Here is a 25,229-nt window from a genome sequence, read left to right as displayed (position 1 = left end):
GACTATATGGTATGGTCTTTCTCAGTTCTCAAACAAATTAAGAACTATTCGATTTTTATTGACTGAACGCAAGCGCTTATTCCGATAGAAAAGACTGTATCGGTTTCCACTGATTAAGAAATATTTTTGTTTGCTTGGGTGGTAATATTAGGTCTATTATATTAATAGGGAAGGGGGCCCACAAATGTTTTTTTCTACGTCACGAAAATAGGAAAATCTGGACCTGCCATCTAATGTGTGTTTTGGCCATGTAATGTTGCTGAAATTAAATGTTATTACCTCTTCAGAGTCAGAGCAGCGATCATGGAAGAAAGAACACAAGCAGACAGCACTGGAAGCTGCTAATGCTCATCAGTAAATCAATGCAAAATAAATCGAAATCATGATTCTGTCTGAGCTATGCGTTTTAAAACGAACACTAACTAGTGTAAATGTAGCCTAACAGATGTGTAAACTGAAGACTATTTGAGCTTTATTAAAACTATTTTGCACTGATTTATTGTGTTGGTGACATTTTGTTCCTTTGTGCAGTGGCTCAGGAGATGATTCTTTGAGTTTGTATAAACATCAACAAGCTGAAAAATAAGTAAATAACCAAAGTCTTTTTGGTAACACTTTTTTTAGATAATGTAATCTTGTTCAAATTGATTTCATAAAATTGGTATCGGAAAAAGTATCGTTAAGGAACCAGTATCGAAGTCAAGGTATCGGTATCGGTATCGAAAATTTTTGAACGATACCCAGCCCTAATTATGAATGTTGAAAACAGTTGTACTGCTTAATGGTTTTGTGGAAACTGATAAGGGATTCTTTGACAAAACAGTTTATAAATGATCAAATCTACATTATAAATATATTTGCTGTCACTTTTGATCAGATTAATGTATCCTTGATAAATTATGAAGTATTAATTTCCAAAAAAAAAAAAATCTTTTTTTTGCATCTGTTTGTGTCAGGGTTATTACTATTAACCAAAACTGAAACAATAAAAATAAAATAAATACATAAATAAAATTTTATTGCTTAGAGTTTAGTTTCTAACGTTTTCTGCATAACCATATTCTACATCCCTAATCCTACCCAATATCTAAACTTAACAACTACTTTACTAACTATTAATAAGCAGAAAATTAGGAGTTTATTGAGGCAAAAGCCGTTAATGTAAAAAAAGTAGTTAATGGTTTGTTAATGGCGGGAATTGGACCTTAAAATAAAGTGTGACCGTAAATGTATATAGGAGAATTAATGTGTTTGTATATGGAAAAAATTTAGATAAACTAATCAACTACTCGACTATCATGAGTCATGACCCATCTCTAGACTAGGCTAATGCATAGAGTGAACCAAGGAAACATGAGATTGAAAAAAAACCATATGACTGTGATTTATGCTCTGAAGTATGGCTGCACGATAATGGAAAAAATACTCACATTGTAATATTTTGTTTTTCTGCCATATATATTGCGATATGAAAAAAAAATCACCAGACAACTTGAATAGCTTTATTTGGGGAAAAAAATCAATGATTGCGGTGATTTTGTAGATGAGTAAATCAGCATAGAAAATAAACAAATTACAAGCATAGATAAATATAATAGAACAAAGATACAAATGAAATGAACAGTGCTTTACTTTTTTCAGGTAAGTCTAACAGTATTCCGGTACAGAAATTGAATAATAAAATGTAAAATAACACTGCAAAGTCTTCACTGTATAAATTAAATCTAATAAATCTGTGTTAAAGCTACAAAAGTTTCTCACACGTCCATTTTCTTTCTCAATTGTTTGCCTTCACCTAAGCCATAAGCAACTGTGATTACAAGGATACTTTGCAGAGACAAGCATTATGACATAATTTCACTCGTATGTGTCATTAAAAGACATGGAAGTGAACGGAATTCAGAGTTCTACACTGGACAACAAAATACTATGAACCCATTATAATCAGTGATGCTGTCTACACTGGATGCGGCACGGCGCAACACGACAAATCCCCAACAGTAAACTGATGCTGCGTTCTATTTATAACGCACTGACACACAGTTCAGATGATTTGCAAAGGTCTAAGTCACGTCCAGTGTAGTAGACAGACATTAGCTGTTGCGGTGCGACACGATGTCACTTGAATATTAATTTGACACAAAATAGCAGCATCATTATGAAGCAAGAAGAAATGGGGCCAAGGCAAGAAGTGCTCTTGTCTTGGTAATGCTGTAATTTGTAGCTGACACAGGTGGGACGGTTTGTCCCCAGCCCTGGTTTTCTCTCCCTCTGTGATGCAGGTGGTGACAGGTCTATGAGAGCAGCAAGCTATTTTAAACACAGTGTAAATCGTATACTCTGAAACACACACTGATCACCTGTGTCCTGCATTCCCAGAATGGCCCACCCAGAGCCTTGGGTTATAATACACCTTATCTTTACAGCCAACTATGAAAAATAAAGACCAGCGCCAGAAGAAATTAATGCTGTGTATGACGCTTAGAGAATTTTTCATCAAAACAGATCAGGGCCTCATGCATAACTCATATTATGCATGTTTTCCCATAATAAAGTCTGCACAAACAACAGAGTTCATAAATAGTATCATGATGTGTATATAATTATGACTTTTAATTAATCTTTTGTTTAAACAATGAAATAATGGTGAGAAAGAAAACCACGATGATATGATAGTTATGTTTGTTTTTATAATCTTTCATCAAAATGTATCGACTTCCACTGCTTCTGGAGTGTTTTTTTTGTTCTGGTGGTATAACTGAAGTCATTTGGTGACTTCATATTTTTAGATATTTCTTTGTTTGTGCTAATTTCCCATCATCTAACTATCACTTAAAGTTGATTTTAGTTCTTGATTGTTGTTGTAATTTGTTGCTATTTTATGTTTGCAATGATTTATATCATTTTAAGTAGTGCTTATTTTTTTTAGACAAAATATTATAGTTGTTTTTAAAGCCATTTATCTGTTTTTTACATTATGTTACGGGGCTGACGAGACGTGAGACTTGCGGATCCATTCGCAAAGCTTTATTAGACAAAGGTAGAGACGTGGTCATACAGCAGGCATGGGTCAGATGAGAGCAAACAGGTATATGGTGGGCAAAACACAAGAATAGTCCTAGGGCTAGCACAGGTCGACGATCGGCAGACAGAATCAAAAGGGGCAAGACAAAAGGGGTGAATCCAGGGAACCAGGCGAAGATCAGAAACCGAGAAGGCTAAGGCTAAGGCAAATGACTAGGGCTAAGGCAAACGACTAGGGCTAAGACTAAGGCTAAGGCAAACGACTAGGGCTAAGGCTAAGGCTATGACAAGGGCTCCGTAAGGTAGCTATCTCTAGGAGAGTGATAAAAGCTGAAACAATACTCGGCAGAGGGAAGGGATCAGAGTGAGTGTTAAATAGTGAGGGAGTGATATGAAACAGCTGGGTGCAATCAGTGTAAACAGGGGTGTGCAATTCGTGCTGAGTGCAATCAGTGCAATGCATGATGGGAAATGTAGTCCGGGGTGCTATGCAACAGTTTGTGTGGTGCGAGAGTCAATGGAAAGGAAAGTTCATGGACCGGATTCGTGACACATTAATTGTAATATCTGTGCATCTCTAGTTTTTATAATCAAATCAAATCTTTTCAAATAAAGTCATTACTTCCTACTAAACATTCTTTCATTTGGAAAGCTGTAATATGTCAGAAGTTAAATATGTTGGGAAGCAGATAATATTGTCTTTACAATACATCTGAAATTATAGAATGGCTTTGTTTTGCCAGGTATCATAGCAGCATTTCCGCTAGCAGTATGAATATGTTTTATGTGTTCATATCAGTGGTTTATGCACTTAACCTGTGCTTTTACACACCACACACCCACATTTATTATCAGGCTAGTGGCTTTTATCTAGTTTTATTGCACTATGATTATATATGTGAATGTTATTGTGTCAGTCAAACAGAACTGCAGGGGTTATACGAGTTTAGACCTAAAGGGCAGACAAAAATGTTGTTTTTCTCTTTATATTATATTAGAGAGATGGCATGAAATGATAGAGGGAAACAAATAAGGATCTGGGTTCGACCAAACTAGGCCGTGGCTCCAGCAGTAAGCAAGATGCTTTGATGCAACATGACTTGTGTAATAATTCACCATTTTGTTTCACGCTGTGTCGTGTTCTGTGTTTGTTGTCTTTTGTGATAATGGAGTGGAAACACTTAAACTCTCCATTAGCCATTTCCGTTGGTTTGGTTAGCATGTTAATGCTCAGTTAGAGATTTCTGCACATCTGTATGGGCTGTTAGGTGACACTCCGGTCCTGACCTGTTTACATCCACGGCCATAAAGAATGTATAAATATAGAAAGCGCCTAATAAACAGCATTCCACACCACACACATTCTACCTGTCACTTTCATCATAGACAGATGGACAAAAAAATAAAAGCAGCCTCAACCACACTAGATACCCCTGTTTATCATATTACTGCCACACATGAGCCGCGTGCATGGCTTGACCCGGTGTTAAGTGTCCGCGCTAAATTTCATTGCTTCCATCTACTGGAAGGCTTGCCAATATACTGGCAGTGAATTCCTAGAGGAAAATAAATGGCAATAAAAAAGAGGAACGAGAGCCCCTGCAAGCTGAGAAGAGAGAAGATTTTTTTCCTTCTCTTTTATTGAGGCTGGCTGGTGTTGGGGGATGTGACTTGGCACTGTGTGCGAGGCTTAGTGAGATGGCGAGCCCTGAAAGCCGATAGCCGAGTAACAACTACGGTCGGATCGTGGAGGCCTGGGAATGTAATTAATTGCGCACAAATTTCTCTGATGAAATGTTATGTAGTGATAAGCACTTGGCCTGCTAGCTTAAATTCTCTGGCTTCTCTGTGACGGCCTGCCCTCTATGCATCTGCTGCATTCTGGGAAACGTCTATTTGGCTTCCAAGACCTGGTTCACTTGCTTCATTTCAGCCAAGTTGTATTTATCTTTTGAGTGTATTTCCGTTAGGGATGGGTCAAGATAGTGAACTAGGCATCCAAAAACTGATTACTGCATATATAATTTTATGGACATTTCCATTAAAGCAAAATTTTGTAATTAATTAATCTTCCTCATGTCGTTCCAAATTCATAAGACCTTCGTTCATCTTCGGAACACAAATTACGATATTTTTGATGAAATCCGAAAGTTTTCTGTCTCTGCATAGACAGCAACGTAACTACTACGTTCAAGGCCCAGAAACGTAGTAAGGACATCGATAAAAAAGTCCATGTGACATCAGTGGTTCTACCTTCATTTTATGAAGCTAGGAGAACACTTTTTAACGATGTCCTTTCTACCTTTCTGGGCCATAAAACATGTCAGTTGCGTAGAACATCTGTAAAAAAAATAAATATACCTGTAAAAATAAAAGTATTTATCATCTTTCTTTCTTATCTTAATTGTTTTCTTCGTATATTCTTGATAATTTATTTGTCTTTTTTTCTTTTTTTTCCTTTTACTCTTAATTTTAGATTTTTCTGATTTTATTTATGTAATTATTTTTTGTATATTTATTTTTCTTTAATTACTTATTCTTATTTTCTTGTCTTTATCTTTGTATTTATTGTTATTTTTTATTTATTGTTATTTTCTTATTTTATCTTTATTTATTTATTTTTACAATTTTTACCATTAATTTTTTTTCTTATTGTTGTTTTGATATTTATGCTTGTGCTTTTAATTAGCATGCTGACAGTTTTCTGTTTTAGTTGCTATTCCGTTTGCATGGTAAAAACCCATCTGATGTAAATACCTCCCCAAAAAGGGGGTCCAGTCGGGGTGAAGCAAACCGATTTCTTGACGTGCCTGTCCACTATATGTTTGGTGCTCACAGCCTGATGACTTCATCTTTTATTGTCATTCTGAGTGCCATAATTAGCTGTTCAGATATAATCTAAGAGAATTGAAGTCTCCGGTCGCTCGTAATATCCCACTTCCCTCCTCTGCTCTTCAGTTCATTATTAAATCTGGGAGATGTCCCCATATATCAGTATGCAGGAGCATCACATTATAGAGCCATTTGTAGGAGTGGAACTGGAGTAGTGCTGAGCACAAGCAGAGGATGGATGTTAAAAGCATATTGATTTGTCTATAATGTCATTGTACATCACTAAGTTTTATATCCATATGAATGTGTCCTCAGGTTTGTCCTCGAGGCAACGGCTGAAGTGAGTAAACGCTGCTCTTTGTGTGAGTTATGAGGGTTAAACTGCACTCTGCACTGTTTTTACTTCCTGTCCACCTCTACCTCTCTTTTTCCTCTCCATCTATCTCTCTTTTCTTCCTTCCTTCAAGGTTAATTTAACCTCAGGCCTCTGTTGAGATATGCCCGACTCTCTTTTGCTTCTTAAAAGCTCTGCATTCTCACACAGGTGGAATGAAAGGCAGGTTAAAGCTAATGGTAATCGTCAGTTAAGATCCCTTCTGCCGTCACGACAGCAGCGCCTGACAAGGTCACCGAAGGTCGTCGCGTGTCACTTGAGCTTACCGACAGCGAAGAGGGGGGCCTCTTCCCCAAGGTGCGATTGCGTTTCCAAGGCAATCGCACCTTGGGGAACGGGAGACGCTGATGAAAGCTGCAATATTCCCGCAAAATTGTTTCGGCTGACATTTAGGATGTGATGTCACCTACAAAATTGAGGCTTTGTGAGAATCTAGATGTCGATTGGAGTGCTGACGTAGAAAGGCGGCAAATATAACCCAGAGTCTTTGCAAGGACAGGGTCATCGTGACAATGTGCGAGCGGAAGCGTGCCGCTGTACGTACTCAGGCGTAATATTAGCCTAAATAAACAGCCGCACAGGCCTTTTAGCCTGACCCGAGCCCTGATCCCTGTTGACAGGCTGCTACTTTAGATCGGATGCGATACAGGCAGCTTGTCTGCGGCAGTTAAGAGCCCCGGCCCTCAGAGCTGAGGAGGTCATAGCAGGGCCACGTGGGTTGGCGGGGTGACACAGTTGCTGTCCAAGCAATGACGGAACATTTGCAGCCGTGCCGCACCAGCTATGATGGCCCCTGCATCCTTCTGTCAAGCGCTGTTGTCTTTAGGGTAAGCTCACTCAGGTTAACTGCTCACAGTGGTATCCAACTACTGCCGGCTGCCAGAAAACCAGAACGCTCAGATGGAGGTCCAGGAAGCTCATGCAGGGCCTTTTAATTCACTAATTGGGAACAGAGTCAAAAGCTCTGTGCTTTCTGACCTATATACAGCACAGGCGTTTGTTACAGCAATAGGCCAATGAGAGTATGAGGACAAGAAATCGAATTTTGATTCTTCTTTCTAAATAAATATCAATTGATCCTTCACAGGGAGTTTGATTGATAGGCGATCTGACCAATCACAATGCCAAATCTGCCATTATGTCCGACAAACAAACCAGAGAGAAGAGTAGATTTGGTATGAAACAAAGTCTCAGCTTTATAATTTTGTCATTTTGTAAGAAATTCAAACTGTTTTGTGGCTCTTTAATGTCTCATGACAGATCACTGTAGCGCCTCAATTCAAGCAGCACGTGAACTGATCATCTCTTCCTCTTTACTAGTTATATCATAAAATAAACATGAATGAGCATCAAAAGGTATTTTGTTTCAACCACGGAAAGATCAAGTCAATTGACATTAATCTATTCTCCTGTCTGGTTTGTTTGTTGTACAAAATAGCAGATTCTGTGTTATTAGTCAGATTGCTTGTCAATCAAACTCCTGGCAAAGGTTTTTTTTTTACTGTGCTTGTTTGTAGCCAAATATTTTGTGAATTATATAACAATATGACTATAAAATAATAATAATAATAATAAATAAAAAATATTAAACAAAAATACTATTGTAATATTTCACAGAAAAATAAAATATATATGTAAAGGTAAATATATTTATTAGTGCTGTCAAACGATTAATCACGATTAATCGCATCCAAAATAAAAGTTTTTGTTTACATGTGTGTGTGGACTCTGTATATTTATTATATATATATATAAATACATACACATGCAGTATATATTTTGAAAATATTTACATGTATTTATATTCATATAATTTATATTATATATAAATATATTTAATATATAAACAAAAAATGTTCTTAATTCTATACATGCATGCGTATATATTTATATATACATAATAAATATACACAGTACACACACATTATGTAAACAAAAACTTTTATTTTGGATTACTTCACAGCTGATTGGTAAACCAAACCAATTAATGATAATGACTTCCTCCAATGTAATGATTGTCAAGTTGTTTGGATGTCTCATTTGATATTAGATATTTAATTCTTTAGAAACGTTCTTCAAAATATCTTCTTTTGTTTTGCTCAGATTAATGCAAGTCATACAGATTTGGAAATTATATGAGGGTGAATTTTCATTTTTGGGTAACTATCCCTTTAATTTGTCAGCCAATCACAGAGACCTGTGTGAAGATGGAGGCTAGAGTAATTAACATTGTCTCTTGAATGTAAGCCAATGCTGACTCAGACCCTCCTCACCTCCACAAGAAACGGGATAATTCTCCCTCTACGGGCCGCCGTCTGCTCCAGTGTTAAAAAAGGCGTTAAATATCGCCCTGAAAAGAAAGCAGAGAGGGAGATATTTAAAGTGTAGTCATTGGAAACTGAGGGATTTGACTCTGCAGCAGGAAATAGACAATTTATTATAAGCAGCCTAGCACACTAGTGGATAATCTATAAAACTTTCATGGCTGTCCCTCGGTGGCAGGCAGCCATAAAACTTCCAGAATGAGGGACTTGTTCATTTACTTGTTAAAGCAAATTAAAAATGTATAAGCACTTTTAGGTAAATGAGATCCTCTTTCATTGGCGCTCTAGTGGGATTCTCACTCTCTCTTTCAGCTCCTTGGAGGACAGGTAAGCTGTGCTGAAACGCCACAGAAGAACAATAAAAGCTGGTAAATTGTTCCAGGTTTTATTACTGTCGAGCTCCACAGCTGCTGTAGTGCGTAACTAAGGAAGAACAGAAGCCGATAGCAACAGAATCCCATGGGCTTCCCCTGGAAGAGAAGGGTCAGCCGAGCTGTTCAAAGCAGGGGTTTAGATGAAAAGGGTATTGGGGTTTGCGAACGGCGCCGTTTAAAAGGCCAATGCGGTGGAGTTGGGCTTTGTGTTTGACTGCATCGGGTTGTGGGCCGAGCCTGTGGGAATAGTTCAATAGACTTGTAAAATTTTATCATAACACCGGCAAGCACTTTTCAGCAAGTGGGCAAAGGAAATAATTGACTACATGTGCTAACGATAATCCTATAAAAGCTTCAAAAGCCATTTTAAGAGTCTAGTCAGAGGATTTCAAAGGACCCCTAGCCCATTACTCAAGCTTTGTTTCCACCTCGGAGGAACCGTCAGTGAATTTCTACCAAAACTGTACTGTTTTGTTCTTCCAGTGCATTCTTTTCTCTCGAATATGCTTAGCAAAACACCATCTCCTTGTACCATCACACTTTGAATGGATGCTCACCTACGCTCTCGCCTTGAGCTGCGCCGTTTTCCTCTTTACAAGTGCTTCCATCTCTGTATAAACTAATATGGCTTTTACTAGCTAGCTCTTAATGAATGTCAGTATTATTTCAGATTAAGGCACCATTCTCCAGGAGTGCCATTGAAATCCGCCGCTCCCACTTTCACATTTAAAGAGCCATTAAAACGGTCTGTTATATGGAAACTCCAAGCTATTGTGCTCTATGTCTTTGAGACAGTCCCTATAAAATAAATTTAGGCTTATGGACTGTTGTACCTGCACTCGTAATGGATGCGTGGCTTCGGTGTGGGCACCAGGGTGGAATCGCAGTAAATTCAAATCAAAAGTCTTGTTGTATAGCAGAACTTGTTCTCAAAGCACTGGTGTGAATTAATGCGACTTTCTATCAGTGTAATGCAGTCAGAAGCTGTTATGCTTGGCCTCCTCTTGCAACGTTGGAAACAAACTACCTTAGTTTTCTCGCTAAGTGCAATGTGATTACAGCGCTATAAAACGGTGCTATCTATAAAACAAGCATTGACGACTGACTTTCTTTTTGCGGGCGGTCGCGAGAGCCGGGTTAACGCGTACAGGTCTCTTTGACCTTTTTATGGGGAAGGCAAAACGAGAAGCTCTTTCCATTACTGCCTCACATCAAAGCCTTGGCAGCATAAATTAATCTTTAATAGCGTGGAGGCTTTTGTGCCAGGGAATCATGCTGACTGCTTATTGAAAACAGTTGTTAATTCTATACTTCAGTAAACTCAGACGGGGGGAGGGAGAAATCAGCCCTAACAGGGAACAGATTGAGGCAAAACAAGAACTTACTGTGTTGAAATTAATGGCAGATGCACTTACTGGTAGTTTAAATGTTTCATTAGATGCTAATGTCTTACTGTGTTTTTAATTGTTGAGGAATTAGTTGCTGGAATATGAAAACCATCTGTTTGTTATCTTCCTGGAGGGGGAATCTTTACTCAGGCTCTGCTCTCAGGGTTGTTAAAGGAGTTTATCCTTATGGTGCAACCTGGTGGAGCTGTCAGTCTTCATTAACGTCATTATGATTGCACAAGGAAGACTGTGAAAACCCACAGACGCCCGTCTGCACACATACACACTCATAAACAACGCTTTTATGTACATGCTCGCATGCATGTACATATGGGAGATGCTTGCTTTCCAAAGAAAGATCATTTTTACAAGAAACTGCATTAGGTTTGTTATGACAGTTAATCTAGAAAGCAGCAGTAGGTAACGATTATATGCCAAAACCGAGCGGAGTATTGCCAGAAAGAGCATGGGAGCAATAAAAATGAACACAATAGATATCATACTTCATGCGTCTAGACTTCTGACTAATTTTAGAGTTAGCGAGATACCCTGTTAAACCTTAAAAGTGGAGTAATGGGCTCTGTGTGGACATAGAGGTTTATAGACAGAACTGCTTGAGCTTTCTGATTTATTGACTGTGGGAGGGAACCCGATATGCACTGAACTTTTTGATGATGGTAATTTATCGTGACTACCCGCATTGCACTTTTTCTTTAATGCCTCTATTAATCAAATCTCTTCAAAAAATTACTCCGAGAACTCATAAGAAATGACCCGCATGCCTTCAGGAAAAAGGACTTGTTCATTTTTCAAAGGCTATTTAAGAGGCATTAAGTGGAATGGGGGAAACTAATAACAAATCCCTTCATTGCTTTGCAATTCTGGGTGTACCTGCTTAACTGGTTAAAGGTAGATGTACTATCTGAATTTGATAGCTCTGTTAATATTTGATTTTAAACTCAACTCAGAGTAAATAAATATATAACATCTTTTTACATAGACATTTGCATTATATACATAGCACAAATGCTTCCTGGTAGTTATTTATTTAGTGTCGTTTTTCTTCAGATCCTCTAATTCTGAGTATGAAACTTGATGTAATATATCCTGCATCATGCAAAATCATTGAAAAACCTTTTTACTTCTCACAATTGTTTTAAGTCTTCACCTAAATGTTGAACAGGCTAACATATAATGCCGTATAATGAATGACTTTACTATAAATGCCCAGGATATTTACAGCCAGTATCTTAACAGGTTCTTGTCACCTGAATTGGCCAATACTGATATAAAACCTGTTTAGTTAATGTTTATCTGGAGCTCTTAACCAGTGTAAGCTCTCTGCCCAGAGTCACTTATTGAAAAGTAATACCAGCTGTTGCCACGTTTGTGTTGACAAAAAATACTCACTGTAAAATAAATGTTTTAAACAAGTCTAATGAAAACAACCTGGCTTACACAAAACGTTATAATATTAGCTTATATCTTAATGAGAAATTAAAGATTAAGAGATATTAAATACAGAAATTTTACAATTAACAGCAGTTTTAAAAATACATTTATATTTATCCATGTTTATTTGATTAGATTATTATTTATTCTGCTTTTATTATTTAGTTTAATAATGTATTATTCAATTAGTTAATTTAATTGAATGTTGCCCTTTCTTTTTTTCTTCTTCTTTTTTGTAGGAATGCTTTCAATATTATTTTCTCTTTTATATGTTTCTCTTGAACTTAAATGAGTAGAATGCCAATTGAAGTTGAGGGAAAATGTGTGAAAAACATGAAAACCTGTGGTGCTGTTAATGCCATTACATCGAGTTATATGACATTTAAATTATGAACCACATTTTTACATGAGCTCTATCTCACAGAGTCCACCAAGTGATTCAAAGGAGGTTTCAGAGGATTATCAGCCAAATTTAATAAGTGCTGATAGACTGGTTTATACCAGCACTTTCCCGCTGTCTGCTTTTCTCATTTGGTGATGTGTCTCTCATCTGATATGCTTTATGAAGTCTAAATGAAGACAGAACAGTATTTGACCTTGACTGGGTGATGCACTTCCCTTGAGGTGGAAGTTTATATGAAGTTAATGAGACAGCTTATTGAAAATGAGATGTAGATGCATATAAGAAAAGCAGTCATTTAGCGCACTGAGACACACATGCATAAAAATGCACCTAGATGACTTGTCTAGCTTCTGCCTTTACAGTTGCTTGTCCTCCTTTTTGTCATTGCCAACTCTCGCTCTCTCTCTCCGAGCAGTGCGGGCCTCTTATCACGGTGGCCTGCTGGTAGAAGCAAGCGTCTCTGCCTGGAGTCAGTGAGCTCTCCCTCTGAGAGAGATCCTTTCACATAGCTAATGGCTACAGAAAAGGAACAGTTTCATTTTAATTATGTGCTTTACTCAAGGGCCCTCTTCCCCGCAGTCCCTTATCCCGCCTGTGCGCCTTTAACAACCCACAGCCTGCACCAGTGAAAAGAGATATTCTCCAACCCTCATTTTATTCCCTCCTCCCGTCCCACCGCTTTTGTCAGGAGCTATCGCAAAGAATCAGTTTTTATTCTCCTACGTGATGGGGAACTATGAAAGAGCGAGTGAGACAGAGAAAGAGGGAATGTCTGGGAGGGAAAGATAGGAAAAGAAATGAGCGGGCCGATCTATCTCTCCATCTCAGTAAACAACCCCCCAGTGCGCCGTGGCCTACTCTGCTTTTTCCATTAAGTGACACTGCAGTCATTTACTGCTCATCTCGACTCATAAAACAGGCTTTTTATGTGCTGAGAGATGAAGGCGGCGGGTTTTGGCAGGGCGAGGGGTGCGGAAACGGCCGACTGAATGGCGAACCTTCAGAAGACGTAAATCGCAGACCTTGACGACAGTTGCCGGGTCCCAGGAGTATGGCATTGTTCTCCAGACTTTACTGGGGATCAGATGTTTTTGGATTTCATGTCCTCCTCCCGTTTTCCCCCTCGTCCTTCTCCTCCTCGCTCTGCTCTTTTTCTTTATGATTTCTAGTCTGCTGAAGGACACCTGCTGTGAATCTCTGGTTCTTGCATGGGGAGAGTGTCTTACTGAACGGAAATCGGCTTTTGATGTGGTTCGGTTGGATTTTATTTCTCTTTCTCAGAAGTTTGATATGAAGTCAGGCCTCAGTGGCTGAAATCATATGGATATCGGTGGCCAATGCCAAACAGGTTGTTGATGCCACAGAAAATGCATTTTTGAGCAATGCATTTCTCAATAAAGTTTTTTTTGTTATTTATTTATTGTTTTTATTTTATAGAACAGTGGAGGAAATCACTCTGTGCCAAAGCTCTAGCATATGAAACTTATTTTATTGGCAAAAGGAAATACATAAAATCAACATTACTGTATGTGGTGTCCTATTCTCAGTGCAAAAACATATGTTAGATTTAATTGTTTATCATTTATTAATTTGGAAACTTTGGCCAATGTATTTGTAGTGAAAGTGATGAAATTACCTGAAATGATGGTGACAGAATCTAGAGATGTCTGGATCTGAACCAGCTTCTCCCATATGATCGCTTATCTTAATGGCTATATTCACACAGCAGCAAAATATGGTTGGCAGTTATTCTGCTAATTTACATAGTAAGATCAATAAGATTTTATTGTTTTTTTTTTAATACTCATTAAATTTATTTAAAAAGTGACAGTAAAGACATTTATAATGTTACAAAAGATTTTTTAACAATGCTGCAAGTGTGTTCATTGAATTGTACCGATTGTTCAGCTGATGGAACATCTTTCTGAAAATAAGTAGCTTCCATAAAACAGTTTTAAAAGTTGTGAGTCATAACAATTACGTTATATAGAACCTTTATGCAGTGTGTGGTATTGTAAAAACTGTACATATATCCTTCACAGCTTCATTTTCATCTGAGGTAAATTCAGTATGGTGTCTAACCTGACTAAAGTCTATTGTTGCTGAAAATTGAGCTTTGCCATCACTGGAATCAATTAGGCCGTTTAAAATACATTAAAATAAAATTGTAATAATGTTTCACAGTATTACTGTTTTTCTATTTTTTGATCAAATAAATGCAGCTTTGGTGAGCATATCAGATTCCAAACTTTCAAACAGTAGTGTACATCCAATAGCTGCCATTTAACCAAGTTTCCATCGGTTTTGTGGTCTGGGCTCTATCCACATGTAATCTATTTAGTTGCATAGCTTTAATAGATTATTGTATTCTGATCCAGAGAGCTTCGGTATTGTTTCTTTTCTGGCCTACGCTTTAGTAACAGTATGTTTAACGTCTTTTAGTGCCCTTTCTCTTCCTGCTGCATCTAACTGTTCTTTTTTATTATTTTTTTTTTTTTGTCTTTGTGTTTTTCAGCTGAAGCCAGGCCAGAACAACTGTAAAGACAGCGATAGCGAGAGCGTGAGTGGAGAATCCAAACCCTGCATCCGGAGCAGCTCCAGAGATAGACTGACAGACGTGAGTCCAATCAAATCTGTGCATCATTTGCCAAACTAACAAAAAAACGACATTTAGTGCTTTTTTCTGTAATGATAATTTTTTTGGAAATGTGTTTTCCATGCCTGGAAGAGTCATGGAATTTCTATAATAAATATAGATTTAGTTAAGCTCTGCTTTAAAATATTCCATCCACTCTTGTGTAGAGTAAAATTAACTTGCAAGTCACAATGAGGTCTGATTTGTTAGCAAATTGTTCTTTTGAGTTGTGAGAACCCTGCATTTATAATGGTCACAAATAATATGCAGAATTTATCACAACTGTCATTTAGTATAGAAGTTTGCTTGAATGTTTGAACAACCAGAAAATATATTGTTAACACCTGAGTTAAGGTTGGCTTGGTCCCCTACAATAACTGTCTTGACACATGATCATTATCAGTCAGTTGATGGCTTTTCTTATCTGCCTCATTCTTAACGAGGTTCAATATTTAAACAGCGTTTTATAGTTTCTCTTATCCACTTCATTGGTCTAAAAACTGACAAGGCTCTGTGCCAACAAGAACAATAGGAGTGTTTTAAGAGCCAAGCTCTTCTTGAGCTCAGTGTGTGTGCTTGTGTTGTCAGGGTGTGAGGTAGAGGAGCGCCGAGGCTGTCTGCACCCTCAGGCCTGCAGGCTCTGCTATGTGTTTGTGCTCGGGTGGTGATAAGAACATCCTATTTACTCAGCTGGCAGCTTCAGTGGAGACTCGGGCTGAAGCGCGACTGTGCTTATACACTGTAGAAGTGGAGACGACAGGAAGTAACATGGTGAAAAATGTACCAGTGACCATGCTTGGACATCAGTGATGCACCGTAAAAACACAAAGCATGTATTTAAAGCACTGGAATTCCAAATCTACTATGTTAATATTGAAATATGAAAGTGAGATTATTTTATCTGCCATTTGTGTGTTAGCAGTTGCGTTCAGTCTGTATATATACATAGATTAGATTAAAGGTTTTTAAAAACTCTGAATATTTACATATCCATTTGTCAAACTTTGCATTATGACAATAATTATCAGCTTATCAAAATTGTACTATCACACACTCTACACACATACAGTCATATATAATCCTCTTGAAGGAGCATTTGACCATGTAAAGGCAGTATATACAGTTTACATTGCACTGAAAGTCTTGTTTATGGATCTTATACACAGGCTCGTGTGGAAGTTCAGTCAGTCTGGCGCAGGCCCTCTTCAAACCTCAAGCCTTGGCTCCCGCAGTGGAGATGTGAGTCTGTGAGTGTGTGCCGGCGCTATCAGATATCGGGCATAATTAGAGCTGTCAGCTGGAGGGCGAGGCGAGTCGTCGGAACAGACATGGCAGAACGAGTTGAGCGCGACCGCTCCTGCATGTAGCTATAGGATGCTTGGCCAGGCATGAAATGAAATAAGTAATTTGATGTTGACATTAGAAACTGAAATGATACCTGCAGCCCCTCGTCAGGGAAGAGAGAGAGGACCGAAGAGATAAAGCATGAGAGGGGGACCAGGAGAAGGGAAGGGAGATAGGAAGAGAAGAAATGTAAGTGGAATGGGGGAAACAGAAAAAGTTAGAGATGAAACGCAAGATAGGGTTTGATTATCGGACAGGTAAAAAAAAACCACAAAGAGATGCAGAATGTGTTGTGTGTGATGAGTTTTAACTTGAGTCTTAAAGGGATAGTTGACCCAAAAAAAGAAAATTCTGTCATCATCTGCTCACCTTATGCTGTTCCAAACCCGCATGTTGTTATTCATCTGTGGAACACAAAAGTAGAATTTGTTTCAATCTGGATGCAGGCTAGATTTTTTGGGTGAACTATCCTTTAAAAACGAAGATAAAAATGTAATTTAATTTAATAAAAAAATAAAGAACAATTTATTTATTAGTTATAAATAAAATAAGAACAATTTATTATTTATTAATATTATTATTATTATTACTACAGATAACTGTAGTGCAGTGGTCGCCAACCCGTCGATCGCGATCGACTGGTAGATCTTTATCACTGTCCCAGTAGATCCCGAAAATAACAGTAAAATAAGTACAAAAATGCATTACATTTCTGGGGTTATATTAATGTATCACTGAAGGGAACTGTCTTGAGAAAAGTTTCGATGGCAATGGTATTTTCTTCTCCTCCGGATAAAGCGCGGCTCTGCTTGCTTTGTTTACAGCGGTAACCAAGGAAACGCTATTGCGGTCGGTTCATAAGCAGTGCTGCCAAGTCCGCGGCTTTCCCGCGGAATTGGGCTAATGTTACTTTAACACTGTTGCCGCGGGTTGTTGTTCATGTCCGCGGGTTGAAGCGACCCCAATAACGTGATATTTATCCCCTGGAATGCGAAAAACGTGTATTTTACCCATGATTTTACCCCCAGAATTGATTTTTAGAGGGGAACCCCCTCGAAACAGGATTGGACTAGTTTTATTGCAAAAACCTGGCAACCCTGTTCATAAGCGCCACCTGCTGTCAGAGAGTGCGTCTCATTCAGACCTGCTGTTTTTGTTTCGTGCAGATGATTTATGTAGCAAATAAATAAAAAACACCTAAAGTCAGACTTTCTTTTTTTGTTTTAAATCCTGAAATTAATCTAAATCAAATCAAAAACAACTGCCCGTACAGATCGTGATTAAAATGCAGTGGTAGCCTCTAATTTCAAATGGCTAGATATTTTAGTTTGAAGCCAGTTTGTTTGTTATAAAGCAAATAGCCAATAACTAAATTTGCTTAAATATCAGTATCAGAATCAGCCAATTTGCTAGTTAAAAAAAAGAAAGAAAGAAAAGAAAATCTGAATTCTGAATCGGCTATGATCGGAGCATCACTAATTAAAATACAAAGTAAAAGGCCTCAAATTTGAAGTACAATCTGGGATGTCTTTTTCGATCAATTCTTCAATAGGTAGATCTTGTCTTTCATAAAGGCCGAGGTCAGGGATCTTGGGCCTAAAAAGGTTGGTGACCACTGCTGTAGTGCCTCCGTTCAAGCGGCACACGTGAACTGATCGTCTTATCATATTTACTTAAAGCACGAAATAAACATGAATGAACCATCGTAACATATTTTATTTACACCATGGAAAGACGTCAATACACACAATTTTTTAAGTTTAAGTCCACAGTAGTTAATCTACTCTCCTGTATGATATGTTTGTCAGGCAAGATGTCAGATTCGCCGTTATGATTGGTCAGATCACCTGTCAATCAAACTCTTTTTGAACGGTCAATTCTAACTTAAAAATTTGCAATAGAATAAGGTGAACATCTCTGATAGAATTTTATTACATTTTTAATTTGGCGTGGAAAAAAGTGAGGCAGTGAGGGATTAAAGTGTAGTTTATTCAACGTCATTCATTTTTTCCTTTTTTTCATTCTTTAACTGACAAAACATTGGAAACTAGAAAAAACAGGATGACAATTACTTGATAACTTGAACCTTCCTGTTCTTCCCAGCCTCATTTGCATTCCCATCAAATTAATGTGCCAAGTTTTATTGGTAAGTGCATTTCTATGTTACTGAATATTTTGAAACCCTTGAGTATTCTAAACAGGTAGTGGTGAAAGGTGCTGGAGATACTTTTATTTTTTTCTTTCTTGCTTGAGCAGTTTCTCAGGGTCACACTCAAAGTAGAGCATCCCAGTCCTGAGGGGATGGTGGAAGCAGGTTATTCACAGTCACACCGTAAAAAAGCCACTTCACACCAGCATAGAGGTACTAGATAACAGATATGGAGAGCAGGGCCTAAATTTTGGCACAGGACTGTGGGTATTGTGCGTAACTTTACTCATTCCCGCAAAGTTATGCAGGAAATTCACGCAAACATTTATTCACTGTAGCATGAAGTTTGAATGAGTAAATAAATCCACACAGATGAACAGATCAAGTCATTTCAAAAACAGCATCAGTGATTAAGTGCTACTCACTCTCTCTCTTAATATAACATGCAGATGACTTTATATCAACACATCATGTCTGCGATACAAGACTTTCTCTCATAAGCTGTCTACATTACCAGCACACCGCTAGTGCGATGTCGATCGGTGCACGTTATACACTGTACAAGAGTTGATCTACCAGTGCAAAATTTATAAAGGGTAAAAAATGCAACATTATGAATGAAACTTATTTGATAACCATTACCTATATCAATAGTCAAATGACTAAAACAGCCTTAAATAATGTAGAGTCGCCTAACGAAGATTTTTTTTTAAAAAGGGGGTCATATGATGCAATTTCAAATTTTCCTTTCTCTTTGGAGTGTTAGAGAATCTAGAGTGTCACTGTTTGGGAAGATTTGCATAACGCCGCCCAAATGTTCACGCAAAGAAAGAAGGCGTAACTTTTATTCTCGCTGTAGTATTGTTGTTGCCACCGCCGCCATGTCGTGGAGACGCTCTGTGTTTCGTTATGAAAGCGAAACTACTTTGTTTGGTCTTCCAAAAGAGAACGCTATCCGCTTCGTCATGCCTAGAGCTGATCTGTGCTGGTCGCTGAGGAAATACATCAACTTCACGCTGTGGATTGCCGGATCGGCTTTCACCGTGGACAAAGCGGAGTCCAGCCCGGGGTCGTCACATGTGGTTGCCGCAAGCCCGCCGGCCGCTTCTTCGTCGAATCCGTCGGCCGCGCCATTCTCAAGCCTGCCAGCCTCCGCTCACTCAAGCCCGCCGTGTGTGACGCTGTGTGTTTCATTGTGAAAGTGAAACTACTTTGTTTGGCCTTCCAAAAGAGGACACAACTAGAAATCAGTGGTTAAGTTGTATTTACCACACTGTTCCAGAACAGTTCAACCCAAATATTCAGATGTGTGCAGCACATTTTATGGAGGACTGTTTCCTGATCCTGGTAGAGTAGACTACAATGGGTCTGTGCACAAAGGCTGTTTCTATAAAGTGGGGCAGTTCCAACTTTGCAAGGACAGCTTCTGACTCACAGCCTGTAAGTACGTTTTTAATATTTAAAGAATTTACCACTTACAATTCAAACGCGAGTTTTGAGCAGTGTAGAGTAGCGCTTGTTGTTTGTCGTTTCTCCGATCACAAATGCAGACATGGTTTTATGTTTATGTGGCACGATACGCAATGCAACGCATAAAAAGACAGGATAAGTCATTATAATCAGTAATTATGCCCCCCACTGGATACAACAAATGCCTCGTTTGTAATGGGTTTTATTGGTTTTGTTTTGTCTCGTCGTGCGGGACACAGCATCACAGTATGGTAAGGGGAGTAACATTTCCGTCACACGCTTGAGGTATTCAGCCAATCACAACGCACTGGATAGCTGGCCAATCAGTGTATACCTCGGTTTTTAAAACAATGCGCTTTGTAAAAATTGACGCGCTTCAGAAAGGCAGGGCATAGAGGAGCAACAATAATCTACATTATGTGGAAAATAATGGGGGCATAAATACATTGCATTACACCAAATACACAAAATAATGTTCTTTTTAGCAACATCATATGACCCCTTTAAATCAACGACAGCAACACTTGCACTAACAAAAGATGATAACTTTTATTTGACAGATAATCACCTGGTTACACAACATGCATCTTAAGAGTGTAAAATATTAATACAGTGAACCAAACAACACAAAAGTATCAATCTAGCTGTATTTAGAAGTCAAGACCATTATCAGAATGAGCGCTTAAAAGAATAGTTCACCTAAAAATGAAAATGTTGCCATCATTTACTCACCCTCATGTCAATCCAAACCTGTATGAGTTTCTTTCTTATTGAACATAAAAGAAGATATTTTGAATAATTATGGTAATCAAAAAGTTGATTGACTTCCATAGTATTTCTTTCCCTACTATGGAAGTCAATGGGAACTAACAACTGTTTGGTTCTTCAAAATTTCTTATTTTGTGTTCAACATACAGTTTTGGAACGACATGAGGGTGAATAAATGATGACAACAATTTTCATTTTTGAGGGGAAATATTCCTTTAATTGCTTGAAAAGTGAAAATTTGGCCTTTTGGTGAGTTTAGAGAACAACTCAATTTAATCTGCACTTTAGTTTCCACTGACTGCACTTTAGTTTTCCAGTTACATTTTTTGTTAAATTCAATTCAAAGTTTAAATTCAAACTTATTATAGACTATTGCGCAACAAAAATGACCCCACTGGACCGTCTAGCATCTAAGTTGTGCGTTTTCAAATTTCTGTAATCAATATAAATATGATTGACCACATAATTGCATCCATTGTGAAAGCACAAATACATTGAGATTTTTTAAAAATATGTTTAAAATATGACCACTCCCCTCTCCATTTTCTTTTCTTAAAGTAAAGAGTCTTTCCTAAAATGAAAATTCTGGCCCTAGAGAGTTTCTTTAAAGAGATTGTTTGTTTATTTTTTGACATGTTTATTGTTTATATATATTCATGATGGCATATGCACACATTTTCATAAAAGTGAAGCAAAAACGAAGGGAAAGCTTGAGTTGGGGTTACGAGTAATTCTAGCCCTCGTTATAGACTGTTTTGGCAGTGTGCTAATGATGTCTTCTCTCTCGTACTCCTTTCCACTGCACTGATGAAAAAAAACGAGAGAAACAGAGCCTGGTGTTGATCTACGCTTGACAGAGAGGAAGCTGGGGTCAAAAGAGGTCACTCAGGACATCTTGCTCACTTCCTCCCCCTTCTTTTGCTCTTTTCCTCACCCTCTTTCCTCCCTCTCCCTCTCTCCCCCTGTCCCCATGCGCTGCCAGCTCATTAAGCTACAAATGGTGCATCAGCCTTGTTCTCGCCAGCGGTAACCCCAAACCTTGGATAAATTGGCAGGCTTGCTGTATTTGCTCCGAAGCCCCGGGTCCCCTTTCAGCCACGTTTGAAGCCAGCATGGCGGCACGGTTTCCCCAGGCAGGGTGGCTGGAGGCCAGGGCAAAGGGAAGAGGAGAAAAGGGGATGTGTGGTGGAGACGGTGCGAATCAAACACACATGTGTTTAGTCTCTGCGGCAGGAGTGAAATGCCATCATTATCCGGCTGCCTATCAAATAAATTGGCAATTACAGGGCGCTGGATTCCAGTAAACAGCACATTAATGCTTTTCTTTTGGTGTGTGTGTGTTTGCCGAGAGGGATGGGGGACGGACGCATCATGCCCCCTGAGCGTTTGCTGCCTTTGCCCACCCGTCACCATCTTGCTGATGAGAGACAAAGCTGGAGACGATAATGAGGTCAGTCCGAGCCGGGAACAAAACCTAACTAAAAGGCTTAAATATGACAGTTAATTTAACATCATCGTCACTGCAGTGTCCCTCCTATGGATTAGCCTGCTAATCTGATGCAGAGAGGCACAGACAGACAGTAGAAAGAGACTGAGAGAAAGCGATGACATTACCTGCTCTTTGGTCGCCATAGTGACAGTACTCTGGGATTTCTGGGTAACACATTTTATTGCTCATTCATCATTCAGTGCGGTCTTAACGGAGGCAGAGCAATGAAATATTTACATTGAGGGTCAGGTGGCAGTTTGGCCTGTTTAGTGGTCTGTCATGTGCGGGGGTGGGGTGTGTAGCGTATCAAGACGTGCTCTCGACACACACATACACAAGAAATCTGCAGATTTTCAGAATTTCAGATTTTTTTTAAATTCAGAATTCAGATATGAATTCAGAATTATCATCACAGCAGTGCTATTCAGAATAGAGCAGTCAAACCTGATTTTGAGTGTGAATAGAATCAGAAATCAGTTTCAGAATTTAGTTAGGATGCAGAACTCAGATCTCAATTCAGATTCATAATCTGAGCAGTTCTATTCATTATAGATAGATAATAGACAGACCTGATTTAGAGTCAGAAGGAACATAATCATAATTCAGATTCAGAACTCAATTTAGATACAGAGTTCAGATCTCAATTTAGATTCATAATCTCAGCAGTTCTATTTATTAAAGTTAGAGAATAGACAGGCCTGTTTTAGTGTCAGAAGGAACCGAATCAGAATTCAGATTCTGATTTCAATTTAGATACAGAGTTCAGATCTCCATTCAGATTCATAATCTCATCAGTGCTTTTCATAATAGGTGAGGCAAACCGGATTGTAAGGGAGAATGAACAGATTCAGGGATACAGAATTTAGATATACAGTGCCCCCTTCCTGTTTTTTTAATTTTTTGCATATTTCTCACACTTAAAAGATTCAGATCATCAAAGCTTTGCAGCTTCAGGACCTGGATGACTTGCCATAATTGATGGAACCATGAATTCTGCTCTCTATCAGAAAATCCTGAAGGAGAATGTCCGGCCGTCAGTTTGTGACCTCAAGCTCAAGCGCACTTGGTTTATGCAGCAGGACAAGGATCCAAAACACAACAGCAAGTCCACCTCTGAGTAGCTCAAGAAAAACAAAATTAAGGTTTTGGAGTGGCCAAGTCAAAGTCCAGACTTAAATCCTATTGAGATGCTGTGGCATGACCTTAAACAGTCCATTCATGCTCAAAAACCCTCCAATGCGGCTGAATGAAAACAATTCTGCAAAGAGTGGGCCAAAATTCCTGTGAAAGACTCATTGCCATTTATCGCAAATGCTTGATTGCAGTTGTTGCTGCAAAGGGTGGCACAACCAGTTATTAGATTTAGGGGGCAATTACTTTTTCACATAGTGCCAGGCAGGTTTGCACAGCATTTTTCCCTTAATAAATGAAATCATAATTTCAAAACTGCAGTTTGTGTTTACTCAGGTTATCTTTGTGTAATATTAAAATTTGTTTGATGATCTGAATCTTTTAAGTGTGACAAATATGCAAACAATTAAAAAAACAGGAAGGGGGCAAAAACTTTTTCACACCACTGTAGACTCAGATGAATAATTTTAGCAATGCTATTCATAATAGGTGAGATAGACCCAATTTTGAGGTTGAAGAAACAGAATCAGGATTTAGAATTCAGTTAGGATGCAGAATTTAGATAAAAATTCAGATTCATAATCTCAGCAGTGCTATTAATAATAGATTAGACAGATCTAATTTTAAGGTTGAAGGAACAGAAGCAGAATTCAGATTCAGAATAGTAAATTAAGTTTACAGGAATCCTCAGTACAAAGATAACATTTTCATAAATGTATTATTGACAATTTTATTACAATTTAACACAAAATCATAGAAATTGTCACATTTTCATCACTTAAACCTTATAATTTTACAGAAATTGCATTTGTCTTTCCATGTAAGAAGCAATAATACTCACTACAAACGCATTGCAGCTAGTTTATTTATACTTATGTTTCCAGTACTTCATCTAAATGTTCTCTAAATGCAATGTTATGAAAATCATTCTTTTTCCCGGTCTCTCGAGCATTCGCTTTGGAACTCTCTGAGTGGTTTGCGAGGATTTGTAGCCCCCTTGCCATTCTGCAGTGAACATATTTGAATCCAGCATCGTGGTTAGTGGCTGTAGATTATTAGTTCTGCCTGTGCTGGGGGATTCTTTCGCTATGTGGTAAAACAATCTCCACCCTGCAATTATGGCCGCTGGAGCAGATTTATGTCATATAATATAGATGTTGTTCTTAATGATTACTGTTATTATTTGATTTCGCCAGGACGTGGAAAGAGTCCACAGCATTTTGCGGAGAGGTCATGTTTCTGCCAGAGCGTTTGACCTGCGGATATAGCTCTCTCGTGGCTGAAGTCAAAACAGATTACATTAGAGTCAAACTTTCTGTTCTCTGTTTGTCACAGATCCTCAAACCTCGCTGCTAATTTTGATTATTCTTCTACACTGTTGTTATAATGAGGTCAGGGGCCCTTACATGCTGAGAAATGCAGACCAATTTGCTCCGACATGGAAGTTGTAATTGCTCGCATCAATTATCTAGTAGTTCTTTTTCCGTCTCCATTCGTCACTCCCGTTCTCTCTCTCTTCTTCTCCCACTCGCTCTAATTTGAAATATTCCTTATTAGAGACGAGCATTTAGATATAGCAGTTGCACCGCACCTATAATTACCTGATTATCATGGCAGGAGTTAAAGTGTTTGAACAGGAGTTTGGAGTGTGTGTGTGTGTGTTTGTGCATTTGTGGTAGTGTGCCAGTATTTGAGGAATTGTAGTGAGGTTGTTTTTGCCTGTCAGTGTGTTTATAACTGTCAGTGCGTTGAGTGTGGAAAGGGATACGGAGTGTGTCTGAAGAACAGGAGTGGTTATGATTGCTTTATAGCTTAACAGCACTGCTCTAAATCAACTGTCAGTCACTCTGACCCGAAACACGGCTGGTGACAGCACCTCAATAAACCTGCCACTCGTCCCTCTCTGCTTTGCTGTTATGCCTAAAACTGGTCAGCGCTACACACACACACACACACACACACACACACACACACACACACACACACACACACACACACACACTTATATGGAAGGCCCTCTCCCCTTTATATACCACAGCAGCACTTTTTCAC

General features: G+C 38.5%; 1 protein-coding gene across 5 annotated transcripts in view; it reads left to right on the top strand.

Moving 5' to 3' along the window:
- auts2a (activator of transcription and developmental regulator AUTS2 a) overlaps positions 1–25,229 on the top strand; it is a 405,306-nt gene that overhangs the window by 151,369 nt on the left and 228,708 nt on the right. For all 5 annotated transcript variants that reach the window (XM_016229711.1, XM_016229710.1, XM_016229709.1 and 2 more), the window contains one exon: positions 14,707–14,808. In XM_016229711.1, coding sequence (XP_016085197.1) covers positions 14,707–14,808 — 102 coding nt within the window. The remainder of the gene's footprint in view (positions 1–14,706; positions 14,809–25,229) is intronic.

The sequence above is a fragment of the Sinocyclocheilus grahami genome, unplaced genomic scaffold (assembly GCF_001515645.1).
Source record: "Sinocyclocheilus grahami isolate Dianchi unplaced genomic scaffold, SAMN03320097.WGS_v1.1 scaffold356.1, whole genome shotgun sequence".
Classification (NCBI taxonomy): domain Eukaryota; kingdom Metazoa; phylum Chordata; class Actinopteri; order Cypriniformes; family Cyprinidae; genus Sinocyclocheilus; species Sinocyclocheilus grahami.
The sequence above is the reverse complement of the archived record's forward strand: the minus strand, read 5'-3'. Positions and strand labels throughout refer to the sequence as shown.